Genomic DNA, 20,509 nt, shown 5'->3' on the forward strand with positions numbered 1-20,509 from the left:
TTTAGCCAGCCATCTTCTCTGCCTCATCTCCTCCCAGAGTGTGCATGGGCAGATACGTAGTTGTGCTCTGAGAGAGGTGACCCTGCTCAGTCTCCCTGAGTCCCAGATGAATCTCCCAAGCCCTGTGAATAGAGGGACCATGGTGGCGGAGGAAGACGGCCCGAGTGGCCAGTCCATAACTGCTATTGGGTGCCACTGGCCCTCTGGCCTCATTCCCTAATCCCCGTCAGACTCAATGTTTATAAACGTTTATAAACTTGGGCTGGGCTGGAAGGGACTGTCAGGCGTTCGTCACCTTGCTTATTTCCAAACTATTCCTAACCCTGCTCTTGCGGTGGTTGTTTGACCTGAAGGATTCAGAGAACACTGCTGTCTGCTGTCATCTGTCTTTCTGCTTCACCTGCATAGAGCTAGGTCCCGTGGTAGTGCCCAGCGGTCACTGGGGATAGCGTTGAGGTCACTTATTCTGAGAAGCCCTTGCACAGCCAGTCCCACAGAAAGAAGTCAGCCTTCCCCAGCGCCCAGTGTTGTCTGAGCTGAGTCGTGGGAAAGGACCCAGCGGCGCTGTGCTCTGAGCCAGTAGGCTGCAGCTCACAAAGTCAACCGCTTTGGTTTTGTTTGCATTTTAATAGAAATCTTCAGAAAAAGAAAACAATTTCATCTGTCTCCTAAGGGATAAAAATAAGCAGGTGTAGCGGCCCCGAGGCCATTCACTTAAGTTGCCACAGCAGTGACTCGAGGGCTTTATTAATCAATAGAATGTAGCTCACTTGATCTGTTCCTTTAAAAGAATCCTCTTTTAAAAGGAAGTGTTGGAAAAGAACTCTCTGGCCCACCGTTGACACAGGAGCAGTCTCCTGGTAAAGGAAACTGTGTGGGGAAGTAGATTCCAGAGAACTGAGGGAGCTAGAAGCCCGCCCTGACTCCGGGCGCACGCAGCTCCGTTGGAATTGAGAGCTCCCAGTTTTGCAGGTCAGGCAGCTGTGGTCTTAAAGGTGAAATGACAGTCTCTGCCTCTCAGAAGCAGGCATCCTGCTCCACCTGCTCACCTTGGATGAGTCCCCTCGTCCCTTTCTCCTCCTCTTGACTGAAGCTAGTGAGTGGATGGAATAACTGAGCAGGACTTTCCAATAACACAGTTTAATTGTCAGTGTCACAGACTGGGGGAGGGGCTGGTAGTCCCTGGAATCCCCAAGTAGCAGAAGTGAAGTTACTGGAAGAGCATCTAAATGCAACGTGCTAGGGATACCAGATCATGCGGTTGACACCCCAACTAAAAGGAAATTTTAGGCTTTATTAAAATCGGTTAATTCTTCCAAAGGCAGCAGCTAAAGGATGACTTGAGGCAGGGAGGGGAGGGGAGGAGGTTTGCCTGCCACAGGATGGTGACACCCTTTCCTCCCATCTCTGCTCAGCCCTTGCTCAGTCCCTCTGCGGTTAGATTATTCCTTGCAGATAGCAATCAACTGGAAGGAAGTATGTGTGTCTAATTTGCATGAGATTATTTAAAACAAAACAAAAAAAAGGTCTGCATTAGTCAGGGTGATGGTAAACAACGCAAAGAGATGCCTTTTATAATATAGCCCGTGTCTCAGCTTTCAGAGCCAAATATAATTCACTTACAATTGGCAGTTTCCTTTATTATTCCTTTTAACCTTTTGGATTCTGCAAGGTCTCACTCTAAGCTCTCCACTGTTTATCTCAGTGGGGCTGGATGGGAACTGGATGTCTGGTGTGTGGGTTCTGGGCAGTACCCCATCCCGGAAGGCAAGGTCCTTTCAGTGCCAGGAGCTGATGACTGGATAGATAACTATTGTGTTCTCAGAGGGGTGACACCCCACCCCACCTCAGTCTTATGAGCCCCAGGAGAATCACTTGAGTCTTGTAAAGTCCTAAACCTGGTCAGTCTTCCCTAAGCTGGGGAAACTCGAGAGGAAAAGGCCACTGAGGGAAGCGTAGGCACCAGTCTGTGAGAGGCTTTTGGATTTATTTGATTAGAATAAGATAAGGTCACTCTACCTTTGTCACTCTGGTGTTGTTTAAAAAGTTGTCCAGGTGTCATTTGCAGGTAGGACCCAGGCGTTCAGTTCCTGTGTTGTTTTGATATGGCTCCCAAACAACATTCATTGGCTTTTCCCTATGGATGGGGTGCTGGTGGGGAGAATGTGGGGAGACAGTTTAGTCCTGATATTTTCTTTAACAAAATTGAAGATTTAAGACATCATTTCAGAATCTGCCATTTGATGTGCCGTAACTCTGTGCCATGGTGGGAAGCCATAGGCTGGAGATGGAGAGCCGGGGGTTCCACCTGGAATTACCATGCCTTTACTAGTATGATTTGAGGCATATTTTTCACCCTCTTTGGGCCTCAGGTTTTTTTATCTGTTAACTAAGGGCAATGGCTAGGATAATGGCCCGGCTCTGACATTATATTTATTCAGCAAGATCGTTAAAATGCTTATTTTTTGAAAAGGAGAAAAATGGTTCATTTTCTGTAACAAAATCAAAGTCCTGACTCTCTGGAGAACCAGGGATATCAGAATTCCAGCCAGTGTAAATTTAGAGCATCAGATGGTAAGGTGTCTGTAAAACAAGAGCTTGGAAGGAAGTGCCGATGCCCTTTACTCTGCGGCCTCACTGGTGGGCTCGGCTGCAATAATACAAGGAACATGTTTTATTAGGAAAATAGGCTTCGTAAAAGCTCGGGGCCGGAGGGCAGAACAACGGGCGGGGAGTCCTGTCCCTTTAACCGGCTCCAGCTCTTGGGGCTGCAGCACAGCCTGTAACTTACTGTATATTTCCCCAGCGTTAAACATTATCGTACTTGTTTATATTTGAAAGAGCCAAAAGGGAAAATGAGAATGCAACTGAATGCTCCTTTTGGGAAAATTATCCTCATTTGCAGCCAGCGGATGACAAGGCGCACGAACCACCAGGTTTGTAAAATTCCGTTGTGTCCGGTGACCACCAGGCTCGTGCTGATGTCGCACGTGCCGCTTTCTTCTCTCATGGCTGCTTATGACCAGTTAAAACAGTATCTTTCCTACCAGAACTCTGAAGGGGGTTCCCCTTCCTACTTAGGAGGAGTGACTGGCAGTTGGTGCACAGGCTGGAGCCCGAGAGGAGTTTGCTCTGGGAAACGTGTTCTCCGCCTTTGCTGGCTCGTCTGTCTGTACTGCCCCTGTTCTTGGGAGGTGAAATCACAGTAAAGCGATCCTTTTGCAGCAAGGTGGGGAGTTAGGGAGGAGGAACAGCCCTGTCTAGCCCCATGTGCTCAAATTCAGCTTTTGTATTTAAAGGTGCTAAGTGCCAACAAATGATCCTCTTTGCACCCTGCCAGCCTTTCATCTGCCCCGTCAGTCTGTCGAGAGGATGATGCACTCAGGGCCAGCCCAGCAGCACTCAGACTTCACGGGGGTGTAGCCTTGCCCACCGCTGACTAGCTCTGCTGCGGGCAGAGGAGGACGAGAGAAAGAGATGCAGTTTTAAATGGGGCTAGACCTCAACTGCTCAGTGCAGAGAGGAGAAAAGAAGGTCCGGGCCATTTAGAATAGTTCAGGTATTCTCCCTTGACCGCTTGTGGTAGGCATGAAAAGTTTGAGGGACGGCTGCAACCAACTCACACGCCAATATGGTGCAAGGCAGTGCTGTGCTTTCGAGCATTAATGTGCTCCATCTATTAGCCCCTTGGCACAGAGCATGAGGCACCATGCTTTGGAAGATGCTGATCCTCAGAACCTCCTTGTACTTCATCTGCCCCCAGGGGCAGATATACCATGCTGTGGGCCTATAATGGAGAGCTGCCGACCAGATGTGGGAAAGCTCTCGGCTCTATTTCAAAAGCTCTGTGTTGCGGCTGGACTGGATGTTGGGATTCCCAGAACAGCACGGGCGACCGGAGTGCTCTTCTGCAGACTGGCAGTGACCTCCCACCTGCTTCTCCCACTCACAGCGGCTAGAGCACTTCTGCACACACAGTCCCTCCCCTGCTGCCCCGTGGGAACGTCCTTCTCACACCTGCATGCCCCTCTTTTTTGCGATGCTCTGTGTTGGTTGGTATGCTCGTCCTCTTCCGTCCCACAGAGCCAGCGTCTCTGGTCTGCCTCAGACCTGTTGAAATATTCCAGCTGCATGCCCACTGGAAGTGTGGTCTTCATGGGTTTTTCACTTGCTTTTTATTCCTCCGTGAGCAAATGCTCTCCACACGTCTTAGCCACTGCAAATGGCGCCCTGGTATTTCCTCATGTCCCTGGTGCACTGTGGTTTAGAGTGTTAGGAGGATGGGAAAAAAGGGAAAGAGAAAAACTAGCCAAAGGCGATATAGGCAGCTTGCGATAGGCTAGAGTAATAATCATCTGAAAGTTTGGGCCTGGCCTTGTTTTGATCTGTTTTCTTGTTTTATTTTCTTCTTTACATTCTATATCCCATTCATACTAATCACAGTCAGTCCTGATTTTTCTTTTTATTTCTGCATTTGTCATAAAATAAAGCAAATTATTCCCATCTTCAGAAACGATCTAGACTAATTAGTCGTCTCACCCAATAATTAGTTTTTTGTTTCCCTGTCTGTTTTCATGCATTATTGTTAGTTTTTTCCCCTCTTTTTTTTTAACACCATTACAGATTAAAATGAGCCACATTTGCAGTTGATGGTATCTGTTTTCGGGGGAAGAATGGAGAATTGCAGTACGGAGCGACTTCAAAAGCAGCAATAAACTCAAGGATAAATTAAGGAAATTGAATGAGCCACATTTGGAAGCAGTGTTGAGGCTAATATTCTGTCGCTTAAGGTTAAATTGCAACTCTGAGAGAGGTTCCGGAGAATCCGAAATTGGGGAAGCAACTTACCACAGGATTCTAGGCATTCTGTGACTCTAAGGTCTTTTCTCAAGTGAAGATTTTGTTGCAGCCTTGGACACTGCAAAAGGTACTCACCTGTGATTATGTCCTCTTCTCCCCCAGGGCTGACAGATGAAGAGATTGATTTGGCTTTCCAGCAGTCGGGCACGGCTGCCGATGAGCCTGCGTCCTTGGGCCCAGCCACACAGGTGGTTCCTGTCCAGCCCCCTCACCTCGTTTCGCAGCCATACAGTAAGTCACCCGCTCAAACTCCTGCTTTAACCTTGATTGGGATTCAGGACTCTGGCCAAAAAGCAGCGCTTCACATCTCCCAGACTCAGTAAGCCGGGAGAAACTAGGCGTAGGAGATGGCGCTTAGGTTTTTCCAAAAGAATGTGACATACCCAAATCCTCTTCTAGACAGACTTCTAAGCAGGTGACAAAGGTTTAAGAAGAGACAAGGGACCAGAATAAATGAGTTTATTGTATTATTTCAAGCATTTTGGTTTCAAGCAAGAGTGTAAAAGTATTCATTGGTTCTGTTTCCATTTTCTTATATCAGTGCCTTTTGCATGTTACTGTTTTACTAATAAGAACATAAACCTTTGATTCATGGGTGCATTCTTGTTTGGTCACTGAAATAACTTGTCTCCTAATTTTATTTTTTGGAGTTAATATTAGTAGATTTAGGCTAGCCTTCCCCACCCCACCGCACTGTCCTTCCTTCCTTCCTTCCCCTGGCTATACCATGTATATTTATGTGGTGGCAATCTGTCAGAGAATTTTAGATGAAAATGCGAAGCTCCTTTTCAAATGTAGCTTGTAATTATTACATGAGACTATGACCCATGAGAGGTTTTTTTTTTAATTTTTAAATGAAAGCTACTTTAGGAATAAAAAGATTCTTCAGTAATAAATGTGCACTTCCAAAATATAGGCAGAACCCCTTCTTTTAGTCTCATGAAAAGTCTCAAAAGGTTGAAATTGACTTCAAAGCAATGGAAAATTGCTTGGTTTTGTGTGTTTAACATAAGATCTCAGCCTTGGATCTGCTGTCTTTCAAAATGCCTTTTCTGTAATTGTCTTCATTTTAATTGTCTCTCAGAAGTTTTATTTTTTCAAAACGTGATTTAAAAGTTCTAGATATCAGATTTTAAAAGGTACAATTTAAAATGCCAGACTTGTTTTGACCCCCACCACGTGGCCGGGAGCTACCTTCTGCCCCCCATTTCACTGTCTTCCTCACTGGCTCAGCCACAGCTAGGGAAGTGCAGTCATCCGTGTAGATAGCGCAGGGGCCAGGCAGTGGGTTAGAATCCGCTTTGTGTGTCACAGATCTCATTTAGATACGGCCTTTCTTTTGCTCTCTGGATAAGGCTGAATGGGTGAGGCTGGGTAGCACGAACTCAGGTTGATCTCATCCGTGGTCGCACAGGTGTCACGTGACCTCTGAGGCCAGAGCCACCGCGCTCAGTGGGTGAGCCTTGCGCTGGGGCTGCCGAGTCAGCAGCAGCTGCTTGCCAGCCTGGGACTCGTTTCTCCTTCCTGGCTAGCGTTCTGTCCGATCCATTGTGTTGCTTTGGGTCACTGAACTATACTCTGTGTGTCGCGAAGTCTCCACACTTTTTCTTTAGTTGTGTCCCTGGGCCCAGGCGTCTGATGGGATTTGTTGAGGAAGGGCAGTGGCAGCTGGGGTGCAGAGTTTTCTAAGAGGCACATCTGTTCTATTCCAGCTGTTTTTCCTCCATGGCTTAATACCAAACAGGTCTCTCGGCTGCTTGGAAACTTCTTGCTCAGAACTCATTTTTCTGGTTGGGCACAAGTTGGCCTAAAACATGCGTTTGCTTACTTTCAGTCGGCACAAAGGGTTAAGCTGCCAGTCTTTCTGAAAGAGGCAGAAGAACAGGGCTGGGAGGGGCAGTTCCGTCATTTAAATCATTCTCCTGCCCAGATCTCTCTGAGAAAAAGCATTAGGCAGTTAGGTATTTAGGTGGGAGTATTTTTAAGAGTCTCCCAGCCCTAAAAATAAAATACATCTTCTTAGAGACAGACTCCTTCCTGCTTTGACGCTAGTGTAAAAACAATGGTAATGGTAATTTTAAGTACCTGAAGTTTTTAGTTGTCACCGTGGCGCTTCATTCTTCTTGCACCGTTAACACTGCTCCTTTCAGCTCCCAGATGACTCTACCTCTTCACTTCTGTACTTTTGCCAAGAGGTGTCAAAACTGCTCCAAAAAAAAAAAAAAAAAAAGCTTGATTTTGATTAATATAGAGAAACAAGACTTTGCCTGACTGATAATAAAACTGATAAATGACATTTGAATTACTTGTAGCGGTAATTTATTACATAAAATATCTTTTATTTGACATGCGATTAGTTGCTGGAAGCATCACTCAATCTGACTAGTTTAAACATGCTCTGAAATGAACCCCAGTAAAAACCAGGGCTGTCTGCTGCTGGCGTTATGAAATATACTAATCCTGGAGTGAGGAAAAAATCTGACTTTAAATATTTAAATGATTAATTGGGTTTATATATTTTTTTACCTTTCTAACCCCCTTAATTACAAGCAAACTCAGGGGAGTTTCTGAACTAGGTGTGCAATCTGCATGCTTATCACCGAGGCATTGTCTGCGTCGGGGAGGGATTTATGGCCTCCATTCATGTGCGTTCCTGCCGATTTTACATCTGGAGCTTGGGCAGCCCTTTCCTTCCCATTTCTTGGCTTTTTAAGGGCATTCCATCTCTGAGCCCAAGCCTAGAAAATGGGATTTTCTGGGCTTAGCCCCAAATGTTCATGTCTCACGGAAAGGTGGCTTTTCTGAGACCACCCCGGGGAGCCCAGTGCTCCCAGATCCTCACCTCTGGACTTGCCCGCCCCCCTGCTCTTGGTGGCAGGTGTCCAGCTCAGTGCTTCTTTTGATATCTCTGCTTTTTGGTGAATGTGGTTGACCTTGAGATGTTAGTAAATGCCAGTGTCAGCAAAGAGAACATGGAGACCTACCGGTTCAATCCATCAGTGTTTATTAAGCACCTGCTGTATGCTTGGTACAGTATTATGAGAGCTTCAAAACGTGATCTTTAGGAATCTTACAGGCTCTCTGGGAGAGATAAGACAAACTCTTAAGAAAAGGATAATAATATAAGACATTGTGATTTAATGCCAAAATTAATTATACCGACAAGAAACTCCACAGGAATACAGAAAAGAGAAAAATTAATGTGGGCTGGAGAAGTCAGAGAAGGCTTTGTGCAAGTGGTAGAAGGTTGACACCAAGGGGAAGCGTGGTGTCACCCAGTGTGAGGATAAACCAGTGTTGTCAGGGCCTAAAAGAAAGTCAGGCAGAGCTCAGGGAAAGTCAGGCTGGAATGTGAGAGGAAGTTTGACATCCTCTGTTTCTCATTTTGGTTTCTTTTTGTTCGATTTTGAATCAGGAATCAGTGTGTCTGTGTTTATGTGCAGAGCCTGCCACAGTTCTCAACATAAAGTCCTGATAAATGCATGATTGATCCATTCACTCTAGGATGATTTTTCTTCTCTCCTTCCAGAGAGACGAGCAAAGTAGCTTTGAGATACAAGCAGGGCCAGTGTGAATTTTGTACGGTAATAATTTTTCTTAGGCTTAAATATTTACACCCCTCACTGTCTTTGATAAACAAATTAAGCTTTTTCAAAGACTGACCTGCAGCTTCAGTTGCCTCTTCTTAAAATAGGACTTAGATGTCTGAGGTTGGTGGAAGGCTTTGCCATTCAGTAGAAATCCTGAGAGAGAAAGTGTGTTCATTTTCAGTTTCTTTTATAGCCCTGTTTAGTAGCATAAACTTTCCCTTGATTATCTTAGTTCACTGAGCAAGCATTTATTCTTGAAAGCCTGTTGTGTGCCAGGCACGGTGCTAGACTCTTAGGATGAGCCGAGTAAGAAGTCCTGGCTGTTCACGCTCTGCAGGTGCTCCTGTCTGGTAGGAAAGGCGGCTGAGGGAACACAGCAGTGCTGTGAGGTCAGCCCCGCTGAGGGCGGCAGTGGTGCAGGCAAGGTGAAGGGGCGCTTCAGAGAGCAGGGGCTGCATCACTGGACCTGGGGGATGACTGGTTCAGTGACTAGACAGGATGAACCGGAGCAGCCAAGCTAAAGCAGAGCCATGTGGACGTGAAACCCTGTGATGTTCAGTGGCCGCAGCAGGGGGTAGAAGTATCAGAAGAGTCATTACCCTGACGGACCACAAAGTCACACGGGTTTTTTTTTTTTTCACTTAAAAATGCATTGTTTAGTTATTTTTGAGGCCGTATTACCTATTTGACCATATTATTCTTAGACTAATATTAAAATGATTTGTACCATCCAAGCAGATGCTGCATGGGGAATTGGAGAAGACACCCCAGGAGAGCGTTGGGTGAGGCCAGTGTCCAGATGCTCCCTTTCAGATACCTTCATTCTGGCTGGGACAGAGGTTCCCCTTGCCTCGATCAGTCCCGTGCCCACCATCACACGCCACTGAAATGTGTACTCACTTCCTATTAAACTGTGAGTTCCTTGAGCTCAGAGGCCTTTTTTTTCCCCCTAAATCTATGACTGGAGGCTCTGACTTAGCAGGTGTTTTAGAAAACACTTGTTGAATGAATAAATGGTGGTGGAAGTGTGCTTGAGAATTGAAAGGCTGCTGAGTAAGACCATCAGCTTGGGGGCAGGGGGCGGGGGGAGGGGGGTGGCCAGGTGGCCAGTCGGTGAGGCCTTCTGTGTGCTTGGCCGTGCGGGCTGCAGAAGTAGAGGATAGGCCTTGCCTTCAGGAAGTTTAATGTAAGGGAAGCCCCGGGCTTGGGGCAAGACAGCGAAGACTCTCTGTGCCATCCTGCATGGTGTGAGTGGTGAGAGCTTTCAGGATTTAAGAACAAAGGAGAAATCCCCAGGGTACTGGTGTCAGGCCGGGTCTGTGGAGGACTCAGCGAAGTTGGGGTGGGGCCGGGTGAGCACCTCTAGGGGTGAGTGTAAATGAAGGCTCGAGTGAAGACAGCCTCTCTTTGCCTACCATTTTTTCTGTCAGTTTAGCACACAGCTCTCACTTTTTGCTCCAGAGGTTACTGGTTTGTGTATGAAAAAATCATTTCTGTAATTTTGAGGAAATTGTATTTTTTCTTCTTTTGTCCATGTGACTGGTTTAGACTAGCAGCTCTTCAAGGGCTGTCCGTTCCGTTTGCTTTGTGTTACGCCTGGTGCGGTGCCTCGTGGGTGTAGAATAAATGCCACATGCAGACACTGAAGAGGCAGGCATTGCAGTAAAGAACTTTCCTTAGATTTCTTAGACCACTGGAAGAGTCTAGCTAGGATTATCGCTGTGTTGACAGTGCAGCCTGTGTTAGTTATATGAGAATCTGCAACAAATAAGAGAAAACTCCCAGATCGGCTTTGTGGTTGTCAGGGACCTCTGCATCTCTCACACCTGGCCGGTATCCATCTCGTGCTCCAGTGTGACTGCTCCAGCTCCAACTGTCCCCTCCGCTGTCCAGCAAGCAAGAAGCGGGAGAAGGAAGGAAAAGGGCAAGGCACCTTCTAGGGACACGTCCTGGAAATCGCCCACATCACTTCTGCTTTCTCCGCATAGGCCCAACCACATGGCCATGCCTGTCTGCAGGGAGGCTGAGAAATGCAGTCCTTATTCTTGGGGGGGGCATATTTCCAGCTTTCATAGCCCATAGAAACTTGGAGTTGGAATTAACACTAAAGTCAGGATAGTGGTTACCTCTGAGTGGAGAGCACAGGGCTAGCTTCACTGGTGTTTGGAAAGTTTTAACTGGTGAAGTAGGCAGCTTTGGGATTGCTAATTTTGGTGTCATGTTTCATAACATCTAAATATTATATCCTATTGTATGTATCAAATATTATGGGTGCAATTTAAAAAGTTGAAATAGAATTTTCACATCTCGCTTCTTCCCTTGGTCTCAGCTGCTAACTCAGCAGAGAACTTAGAACCTACCATGCTGGGTATTGTTCTCAATCACTGACTTCCTTTTGCTGTCTCTCTTTAAAAAAAAAATTCCTAACAGACTTAAAAAAAAGTCAGCTTTATTGAGGTATAATTTGCATAGAATAAAAATACACCCATTTGATTTGTACACTCTGAGTTTTGACAAGTGTACACCCCCATGTAGCCATCATGGTGTAGAACATTTCCAGTCCCCCTGAAGGTTCCCTGTGCCCCACAGCCCCACCCCACCCCGACTCTGGAGCAGCCCCTGGTCTGCATCTGATTGCTCCCCTTTAGGCTTACCTTTCCTAGAGTTTTACATGAATGGACTCATGCTGTATGTCCTCTCTCGTGTCTGGTTTCTTTCTCTCAGTGTCATGTTTTGGAGATCCAGCCAAGTTGTTGTGCGTATCAGAAGTTGCTTCCTTTTTATCATTGAGCCGTCTTCCACCGTAAAGACGCACTGTGGTTTGTTGATGGGCTTCGGGCTTTGGGCTGATTCCAGTTTTGAGCTGTTAGGATAAAGCTCTTGTGAACATTTGTGTACAAGTCTTTGTATGTTTTTATTTCCCTTGGGTAAATGCCTAGGAGTGGAATTGCTGGGTCATATGTTCAGCGTAAGTTTCACTTTATAAGAAGCTGCCAAATGTTTTTCAGAGTGGTTGTACCATTTTACATTCCTGACAGCAATGTATGAGAGTTCAGTTGCTACAGATCCTCATGAACAGTCGATGTTCTCAGTCTTTTTAATTTTAGCAACTTTAATGTGTGAGTAGTGGTGTCTCATAGTCGTCTGAGTTGACATTTCTGTGAAGACTAATAATCTTTTTATGTGCTTGTTGTCCATTTGCATATCTGCTTTTGTGAGTGTCTGTTCCAATCTTTGTCCATTTTAAATTATCTTCTTATCGAGCTGGGAAGAGTTCTTATGTATTCTAGATTCAAGGTCTTTGTCAGGTATATGCATGGTTAGTATTTCCTCCTAGTCTGTGGCTAGCTTTTTCTTTTTCTTTATGTTGCCTTTTGAAAAACAATTTAAAATTTGATGACATCCATTTCTCTCTCTCTCTTTTTTAAACAATTCATGGTTTTTGTATCCTATCTATGAAGCGTCACTTACCCCAAGATTGGAAAGATTTTCTTCTATGTTTTCTTCTAGAAGTTTTATAGTGTTAGCTTTTATCTTGAAATCTGTGATTCACTCTCAGTTAGTTTTTGTGTATGGTACAATGTGAAAGTCAAGGTTCATTTTTCCCTAACGGATATCCAATTGTGCCACCACCAGATGTTCAAAAGATTATCCTGTCACCATTGAGTTACGTTTCCCTTTATCCAAAAATAATTGTTTATATATGCATGGGTCTGTGTCCAGACTTATTTTTTTTTTAGTTTTTAAATCTGTTGAAGTGTATTTTATCTATTATAAAACTCACCCATTCCAAGTGTACAGTTCAGTGATTTTTTTGTAAGTTTACTGAGCAGTGCACTTATAAATCAGCTTTAGAGCACTTTCACCCCACGTAAGAGCCTTGGTGCCTCCTCCAGCCTCAGGCAACCACTCACCTACTTTCCACCACTATAAATTTACCTTTCCTGAGCATTTCAGGTAAATGGACTCATACTCATCACTCAAGTGATCCCTTGAGCCTGCCTTCTTTCACTTAGCATAACATTTTTGAGATTCTTCCATGCTGTAGCATGTAGCCATACTTCCTTCCTTTTTATTGCTGACTAGTATTCCATTATATGGATGTCTGTCAGGTCCTGCTTTGGCTACAGGAATCACGCTGCTATGAACATGTGTGGGCCAGTCTCGTGTGGGCGTCCGGTCTCATTCCTCCTGGGTAGCCATCCAGGAGTGCGATTGCTAGGTCATATGGCAGTTTTATGTTTCTAGAGTCTTAATTTTTTTCTTTCTAATCAGCATTTTTGAAGTATAATTTATACACAATAAGACTGATCCACTTTAAGTGTACAATTTGGTGAATTGTATACATTATAATTAGCTTGTAACCAACACTATAGTCACAATATAGAAAATATCTGTCACCCCTCAAAATTCCTTTGTGCCCTTTACATCGTCCTCTCTCCAATTTCTGGTCCGTGTCAACCAGCAATCTACTCTCTGTCACAAAGTTCTGCCTTTGAGAAAATTTCCATGTAAATGGAATCTTTCAACATGTAGTCTTTTGTGTCTAGTTTCTTTACCTTAACATAATGTTTTTAACATTGACCCATGTTGAGATAATCGACCTACCTATCAGGTAGTAAAATATTTTATATAAGTACATATATTTATATAATAAATTAAAAAAACATATTTTATAAAATAAATATATTTTAAAAGTATGTATATATCAGGTAGTAAATATTTTAGAGTTTGTGAATTACACATGTTTTTGTCACATGTTCTCCCCCACCCCTGCCCACCCCAGATTCTTTAAAAATAAGAAAATCATTCTGAGCTCACAGCTGAATAAAAGCAGGATGAGGTGGGACTTGACCAGCCAAGCAGAGCTTGCTAACTCCTGTTACTCTGTTGTGTGGTTATTTCACAGTTTATCCTCTGACCATTGATGGTTGTTTGGGTTGTTTCCAGTTTGGGGCTTTTATGAATAATGCTTCCACAAACATTTGTGTACAAGTCTTTGTGTGCACAGATACTTCCTTTTTCTTAGGTAAATATGTAGGAATGGAATGCCTTAGTCACATGTTAGGTATATGTTTAACTTTGTAAGATATTGTAAAACTATTTTCCAAAATGGTTGTGCCATTTTACATTCCCATCAGCAGTGTGTGAGAATTTCCATTGCTCTACATCCTTGTCAACACTTGGTATTCTGTTTTTAAGTTTAGCCATTCTAACATACAGGTATTAGAATCTCATTGTACTTTTTAATTACTGTTTCTAAAATGGCTAATGATGTCACGCATATTTTCATGTGCTTATTGGCCATTCATGTATCTTTTGTTAAGTGTTTCTTCCAATCTACTGCCCAGTCTTTTTTTGGGGGTGTGTGTGGTGTAATTAGGTTTATTTATTTATTTTATTTATCTATATTTTTAATGGAGGTACTGGGAATGGAACCCAGGACCTTGTGCCTGCTAAGCACGCACTCTACCACTGAGCTATACCCTCCCTCCTGCCCAATCTTTTTAAAAAACTGCCTTGTTTGCCTTTTTGTCATTGAGTTGTAAAAGCTCTTTATATATTCTGGTTCCGGGTCCTTTACTGGATATATGTTTTGTAGGTATTTTCTCCCGGTCTGTGGAGGTATTTTCTTGACAATGCCTTTTGAAAGCAAAAGCTTAAAATTTTGATGATGTCTGTTTTATTCTTTTTTTCTTTTTATGGTGCATACTTTTTGTATCTTAAAATGTCTTTGCCTATGCCACAGGTTGCGAAGATTTTCTTCTGTGTTTTCTGTTTTCTTGCAGAAGTTTTATAGTTTTTGCTATTTTGTTTAGGTGAATGATCTATTTTGAGTTAATTTTTATATATGGTGTAAGGTAAGGGTATCCTTACCCTCCATGAATATCCAATTGTCGAAGCACAGTTGTTGGCAAGATTATCCTTTCCCCATAGAACTACCTTGGTCTCTGTCAAAAATCAGTTGTCCATACAGTCATGGGCCTATTTCTGGACTCTCCTGAATCCTTACAGTTTAATTAGAGCTCATATTTTTTAATCGTTGAGTGAGAATATAGATATACCTCTTATGTCCTTCCTGCCTAAAGATGACACTGCTGATAGCTTTGCAGCCCATGAGAGGTGGAAAATATCATCTTCCAAGTGAAGACAGGTCTTAGGTTTCCAGATGTGACTGCTGTCGGGCTGCTGTGGTGCCTTTGCCTTCCAGGCTGCCTGGGTGCTTCTGTTCAGAGCGGAGCTGCTCTGTTTTCTAGTCGCTGCGCCGGTCTGCCTTTCTGACCACTGCCTCTGGTGCCCTTTGGCTGGTCACCACTCTCCATGCACTGAGCCTGGTGCTCCTGTGCTGTAACAAGCACTGTCTGGCGGGCTGGCTTCATTCCAGGACTTCACTGTGGTTGAGCCTTTCTTATCATTTAATTTTCAGGGTGGCTTGTGAGAAAAGCTGATGGGGTGATTTGAGAAGCTCAGTATACTGCTGTGTGGAGTCACAGTTCCAGCCTTGATGAGCCTGGAGGGGACCACGGCGAGGCTTGCCTGGTGCCTGCCCCTGCCATGCCCCACGCTCAGGACACCAGCCTCCGCAGGGACTGGATAGTTTCTCCCTGCTGTCAGCTAGCACGTGCTAGCACATCATAGGTACAGATCATCTCAGCAGGATGACTTGGTGACAGCTTTTAGCTCTGTATTGTTGATGAGTCTTTGCTGGATTGTGGGACTTCCATGGTGTCCATGAGTCTCTGACTTTGTGACTTCAAGCTCAACATGGCTGTGCTGTGTGCGCGATTCCCGGCCTCACCTGATGATGTTTGTTCTCACCTGCTAGGTGAGAATCTCTTGGTTGATTGAGCTATAACTAAAGGAATTAAGTAATGTTAGTTTAGTTGATGTTCAGTGAGTGGTTAAGGAGCCAGGGTCTCCTGCCCCTGACGTGGCTGCCGTACACTGTGGAATCACCTGACACTTGAGCCTTTGGGCAGGCAGACCCCGGGGACGCTGTCAGAGCTCAGGCTAGTTGATGGAGTCCTTGGGAGGTTAAGGAAGGCATTGGGTTTTGAAGAGCCCTACCCTCTTCTCCCTACAATAGTTTGACCTCTGACGTCGCTGCAGCCTAAGACATACAGGCAGCCCCAGAAATGCTGCCACAGTTCACTGTCTCTTCATTCTCAAGAGAGGCCAGTGATGAGGCTGGTAAAGTGCTGTGCCTTTTGGTGAGTTGGCTAGTCGTGCCTGATGGGGAGGTGCTGTAGACAGTTTGAATCTGAATGCCTTTAAATGTATCATTGTTCCTGAGTTCTTTAACTCTAACAAAGCTCTGCCACCTTCAGTCACATGGTCGGTGCTTGATAAGAAGAGAAGAGAAAACTGTCTTTGGGAGCCACCTGGTTGGTGGTGTGGTACCAGGATCTCTGACTTCAGGCTTCTTGCCTGCTTGCCCCCTGGGCTGCCGTGTCTGCAGCTGGGCATCTGCTTCAGACTGGAGGCTTTGAAGCTTTTGAAAAGCTCATTCATTCCATTTCTCTTAATTTTTTTTGGTGGGGGAGGGGGAATTTATTTATTTAATTTTTTTTAAATGGAGGCACTGGGGATTGAACTTAGGACCTTGCATGCCAAGCACGTGCTCTACCACTGAGCTACACCCTCCCGCCCCCCGTTTCCCTTCCTTTTGAGTTAGAGCAATAGAGCGACTGGCCCCATTTTCTGCCCTTGACTGTATTTTCTGGACATTTGGGAGCACAGTGACAAGCGGCTGTAGCTCCCAGGTCTCTGGGTTCCCTCACTGGGGGGTCTGCACTGGGCTTGGAAAAAATTGGCCCAGGGTGGGCAATGGGGAGGGCTCCAGTGGTCATGGCTGGGGGTTTGAGCCAGTTTTGGGTTACGCCGGGAGCTTTCTTGCTAGCCCTGGTCTGTAGCCTTTGAAAGGTGTGCAGTGGATAAGAGTTATCTCCATCTCAGTTTTTCTCTTTTTTCATTTTGCCACAAGACAGAATTGTATCACACATCTCCAAAACGAGTAAAATGGCATTTCAGCTTCTTGTCTTTATAGACTCTCTGAACTTTAGGAAAGATCATTCTGGTCCCTTTTCATTAATAATGAAAACCAGGGGGCAATAAAATGTTCTTAGCACGAGCACGGCAGAAGCAGGGAGCAGTGTGGGGGTGAAGGTGCGGCCGGCACGGAGCCACAGGTGTTTCTTGGTGCTTGAGGAGGTCAGGTTCCCAGAGGTGGCAGCAGCTGCAGGAAGGGTCCTGGTTCTTGGACCCCTGACCCGCCAGCATCTGCTCAGCCTCAGCCCCAGCACCTGTGGTGAGAGGCTGTGCGTCTCCAGGCACGCATGGGATGTTTGCAGGAAAGAATGCAGCAGACTTTGGGTTCTGGTCCAGTTTGCAGCCCAGTTGCAGCTGTTTTCTTGTAAGATATTTATTGGGTATTTGAGAATTCAGTGGTGAATAGAGCTTTCTGGACACGTGCCATTTTGAATGCTCCCTTGTGGGATTTTGGCAGCCCAGATGGATGTTCTGGGTGTGGATTAAAGCCCTCTCAAACAGTGACTTTCTTGAAAAGTGGCAGGGTTACTCTGTCTTTGCTTTGTCCTCCTAAAAATGAACTTGCCTTGGAATCAGGGCTCTCAGCAGAGCAGGCTGAGACACGAGAGGTACCTGCTTGGGCCTGGGAGCCTCCTGGCTTCTCAGGGTCACGGTGAAAGGTCCATCTACCTCAGTGGTCTCAGTGCTTTCCATTTAGCAAGCAGCACTTCTCTGTGTAGATCTGCATCGGATGGGGTGGGCACTGCAGTTCAGAGCAACAGAACCCCCTCTGGAGACAGTGTTTAGACATGAATCCTGAGTGTCACTGCGAGCCCAGAAGGGGATGGGGAAGTTCTGGCTTGCCGTAACACAAACCCTGGAGCCCCAAAAGAATAGATTGATAAATTTATGTAAGCATGAAAACACTTATGCCAGAGAACACCATAAGCAGAGCCAAAAGAAAAATATACTGGGAAAGATTTTTGCAACTCCTGTCATAGACAGAGGGCTAATCTCCCTGCTGTATAAGAAGCTTTCATAAATTGATTAAGAAAATTGATAAAGAAATAGAGTAGAAAAGTAGGGAGCATATAGTATATCAAAAAGAAAATGCAGATGAAAATATGCTCAGTCCTCACTCGCAATAAGATAAATGCAAGTTAAAGCTAGAATGAAGTTCTAGTTTTTTGCTCCAGCCTTGGCAGAAATCTGCGCATGTGATTAACTCATTGTGTTGGAGCGGCTGTGGGGAAACAGGTGGGAATGAAGTGGTTCAGCCCCCATGGAGGACCGTTTGGCCGTCTCTGACCCAGCCTCCTAGGCATTCCCATTTACAGATGTGCTTGTACGTATATGCGCGATGCCACGTGTACACAGTCATTGATGGCAGCACTGTGTGAAATTGTAAAAGACTGGAAATCATCTAAATACCCATCAGTAGGGAATTGGCTTAATGGAATACAATGCAGCTTTAGAAAAAAAGAAGAATGAGAAGTAGAGGGAAAGAGAAGGAAAATAATGTCTAGAGGGAAAGAGAAGGAAAATAATGCCTATCTGTGTTGCCTCATATGTGCATAAAAATTCTCTGCAGGATAAGGAAGAAACTATTGACAGTGGCTTTTGGTGGTGGAGGAATCCTCTTTGCAGTAGACTGATGTGTGCTGTGTCATGTTTGGGCTATGTATCACCTATTCAAAAACTGTAAACCAGAGAAGGGAATTGAGGGTCATGGGAGAGGCCACCTGTTGGTTACAGTTTGTGCAGGAGACTCCAGGGCTGGGCCACATCGGGAACCTTGTGTGGAATCCACAGGCGGGATCGGCAGGGGGTCCAAGGAGAGACTCTTCCAGGCTCTTCCATCACTGTTGTCTCTGCCTCCTGAGAGCCCCATTCAGCAGCTCAGGGAGAGGGTAGCATCTCCCTCACCCCCTTGGGGGTCTTCACGACTTACATCTCCTCTGATCATACCAGCAGCCCCTCCCTACTCCGTGTGCCCACATCCTACCAAGGACTTTAAAAACCATCCGTCACCTGCCCTCCTTTGGTCATGAAACCCTAGGATGTGACCAGTACCTCAGAGCTTGCAGCCCCAGGGGAAAGGGGAAGGCTGAAACGCCCGGGTGTCCGTCTCTGAGGACATGTGGCCTCGGGCTAAGTGTGATGCTCCTTTCAGTCCGCGAATGCGGTGCTCTCCTGCTTCACCTTCTCTCCCAGACTTGCTTCTAGATCCTAGTTCCTTGTCATAGCAGCGTGCCTCGGATGGGTGCCTTCTGGGTCACTTCCCATGGCACTGTGTCTGAGTCCACAGACTGGTTGGTGTCTGGCACCACCGATGGTTCTAGAAACGGTGGCCCATCCCCCACCTCACACACACACACACACCATGGCAGCTCCCTTGAGAGGAGGCAGCTGTGTGGCCTGGACTTGGCTGCTTGGAGTGGACGTTCCAGGCGGATTTGATGCCTTCCCCTGCACCTCACGGAATTGCCAGGCGGCCTATCAGATTCTGGACCTAAAAGCACTTTGTAAACAGAACGTGGGGAAGGTTACGGAGTAGAGAACTCCCCTCCCCTCCTGTGGAACTAGAATTCGTTGGTGGGTTGGGGGTACTCTCTGTAATGAAGGGCCTGCTCCTATGTGAAGGCCGGCTGCCCATTTCCAGGTCCCCTGAGATGTTCCATCATGGTCCCAGTTCCTCTCACCATTCGTGGTCCCTTGCAGTAGCTCCTCCCACCTGCAGCTGGTCATGGGTGCTACCTGATGTTCTCCCAAAATACAGAGCTGACCACGTCCCTCCCTGATCCAGAGCCTTCAGCAGCCCCCACCACTTGTGAAATGACAGGTTCCCTGGGTGCGCTCCCCACCCGGCCCTGCCTTTTCCACCTGCACCCCCCGCCCCCTCTTCTGGCCAGCAGCAACCCTCCGCTCTCGGTGAGGCCCAGGGGCTGCCCCGTCTGCTCAAGCGCAGGTCTGTCCCTGCCCGTGCTCTTGCTCGTCCCCTGCCTAGAGCACTGTGCCCGGGACCCCAGTCTCGGCATCCTCCTCCTCCAAGGGGGTGTCTGCCGCCCCGGCGCTCGCACTGCCCTGCTGGCTGTTCTCCATCCCTCTCTGGAGTCACCAGTTCAGTGATTTGTAGGCTGTCTCCTCTTCACCAGGCTCTGTTTTCACAGAGTAGAACAGGTCAGGGGTCTCATCACCTCTGTCCCCCGTGCCCCCAACACTGTCGTGCACACCGCCAGCACCTCCTAAAGTTGAGTGAACAGGTGATGCAGCCTTTGCCCCTGGGTCTGAGGTGGCTCTGAGCACAGCCCTGTGTGTAGGGGGCATGTGGACGCACTTTCACCACACCCAGCCATGCTGTGTCAGCCTCACCGGGTCCTTTGTTCCACGAAAGTGAAGCCTGTGCCCTCGGTCTTCAGATGCCCACGCCGGCTCTCAGCTCCTTTAGACACCGCCACCCAGCAGGCGCACCGTCGAAGCAGGTGGTTCCGAGAGCCTGGGAGGTGGGGGAGACGCAGCCCAGCTGGTGTCCCGGTGCTCACGCACGGGCTCCCAGCGTTGCTCAGCCTTTGAGATGAGGAGACTGAGTGCACCTGCTTCCCTGGCCCCGGGCAAGGGCGCCAGCGCCGCTTCTCCTGACGCCCTTTTCTCCCGACCTTAGGCCCTGCGGGCTCCCGGTGGAGAGATTACAGCGCCTTGGCCATCATCATGGCAGGGATTGCGTTCGGCTTTCACCAGCTCTACAAGGTAAGTTGCCCATCCCCACACACCCCTTGGCATTCAGCCCCATTCTCCCCGGTCCTGGGGTGTGTCTGTGTGGAGGTGTGCAGGGGAGTGTGTGATGAACACCCTGGAAGGGGTGTCTGGTTCCAGGCCTGTCCTGCCCCCACCTGGGCGGGTGTGCTTGGCAGGTTCGGACCCTGCCTCATCTGCGGGACTTGGCGTCTCCTCAGAGCCCCCGCTGCACAGGGTGATCAACAAGCCACAGCCAGTACTCAGAGCAGTGCCCGGCACGTACTGAGCAGTCTGTA

At 46.7% G+C, this 20,509-nt stretch overlaps 1 protein-coding gene across 1 annotated transcript in view; it reads left to right on the forward strand.

Annotated features, from left to right (window-relative positions):
• The window catches only part of PEX14 (peroxisomal biogenesis factor 14), a 117,775-nt gene that overhangs the window by 86,854 nt on the left and 10,412 nt on the right, over positions 1-20,509 (forward strand). The window contains exons 4-5 of the mRNA XM_006179908.3: positions 4,963-5,091; positions 20,140-20,225. Coding sequence (XP_006179970.1) covers positions 4,963-5,091; positions 20,140-20,225 — 215 coding nt within the window. The remainder of the gene's footprint in view (positions 1-4,962; positions 5,092-20,139; positions 20,226-20,509) is intronic.

The sequence above is a fragment of the Camelus ferus genome, chromosome 13 (assembly GCF_009834535.1).
Source record: "Camelus ferus isolate YT-003-E chromosome 13, BCGSAC_Cfer_1.0, whole genome shotgun sequence".
Classification (NCBI taxonomy): domain Eukaryota; kingdom Metazoa; phylum Chordata; class Mammalia; order Artiodactyla; family Camelidae; genus Camelus; species Camelus ferus.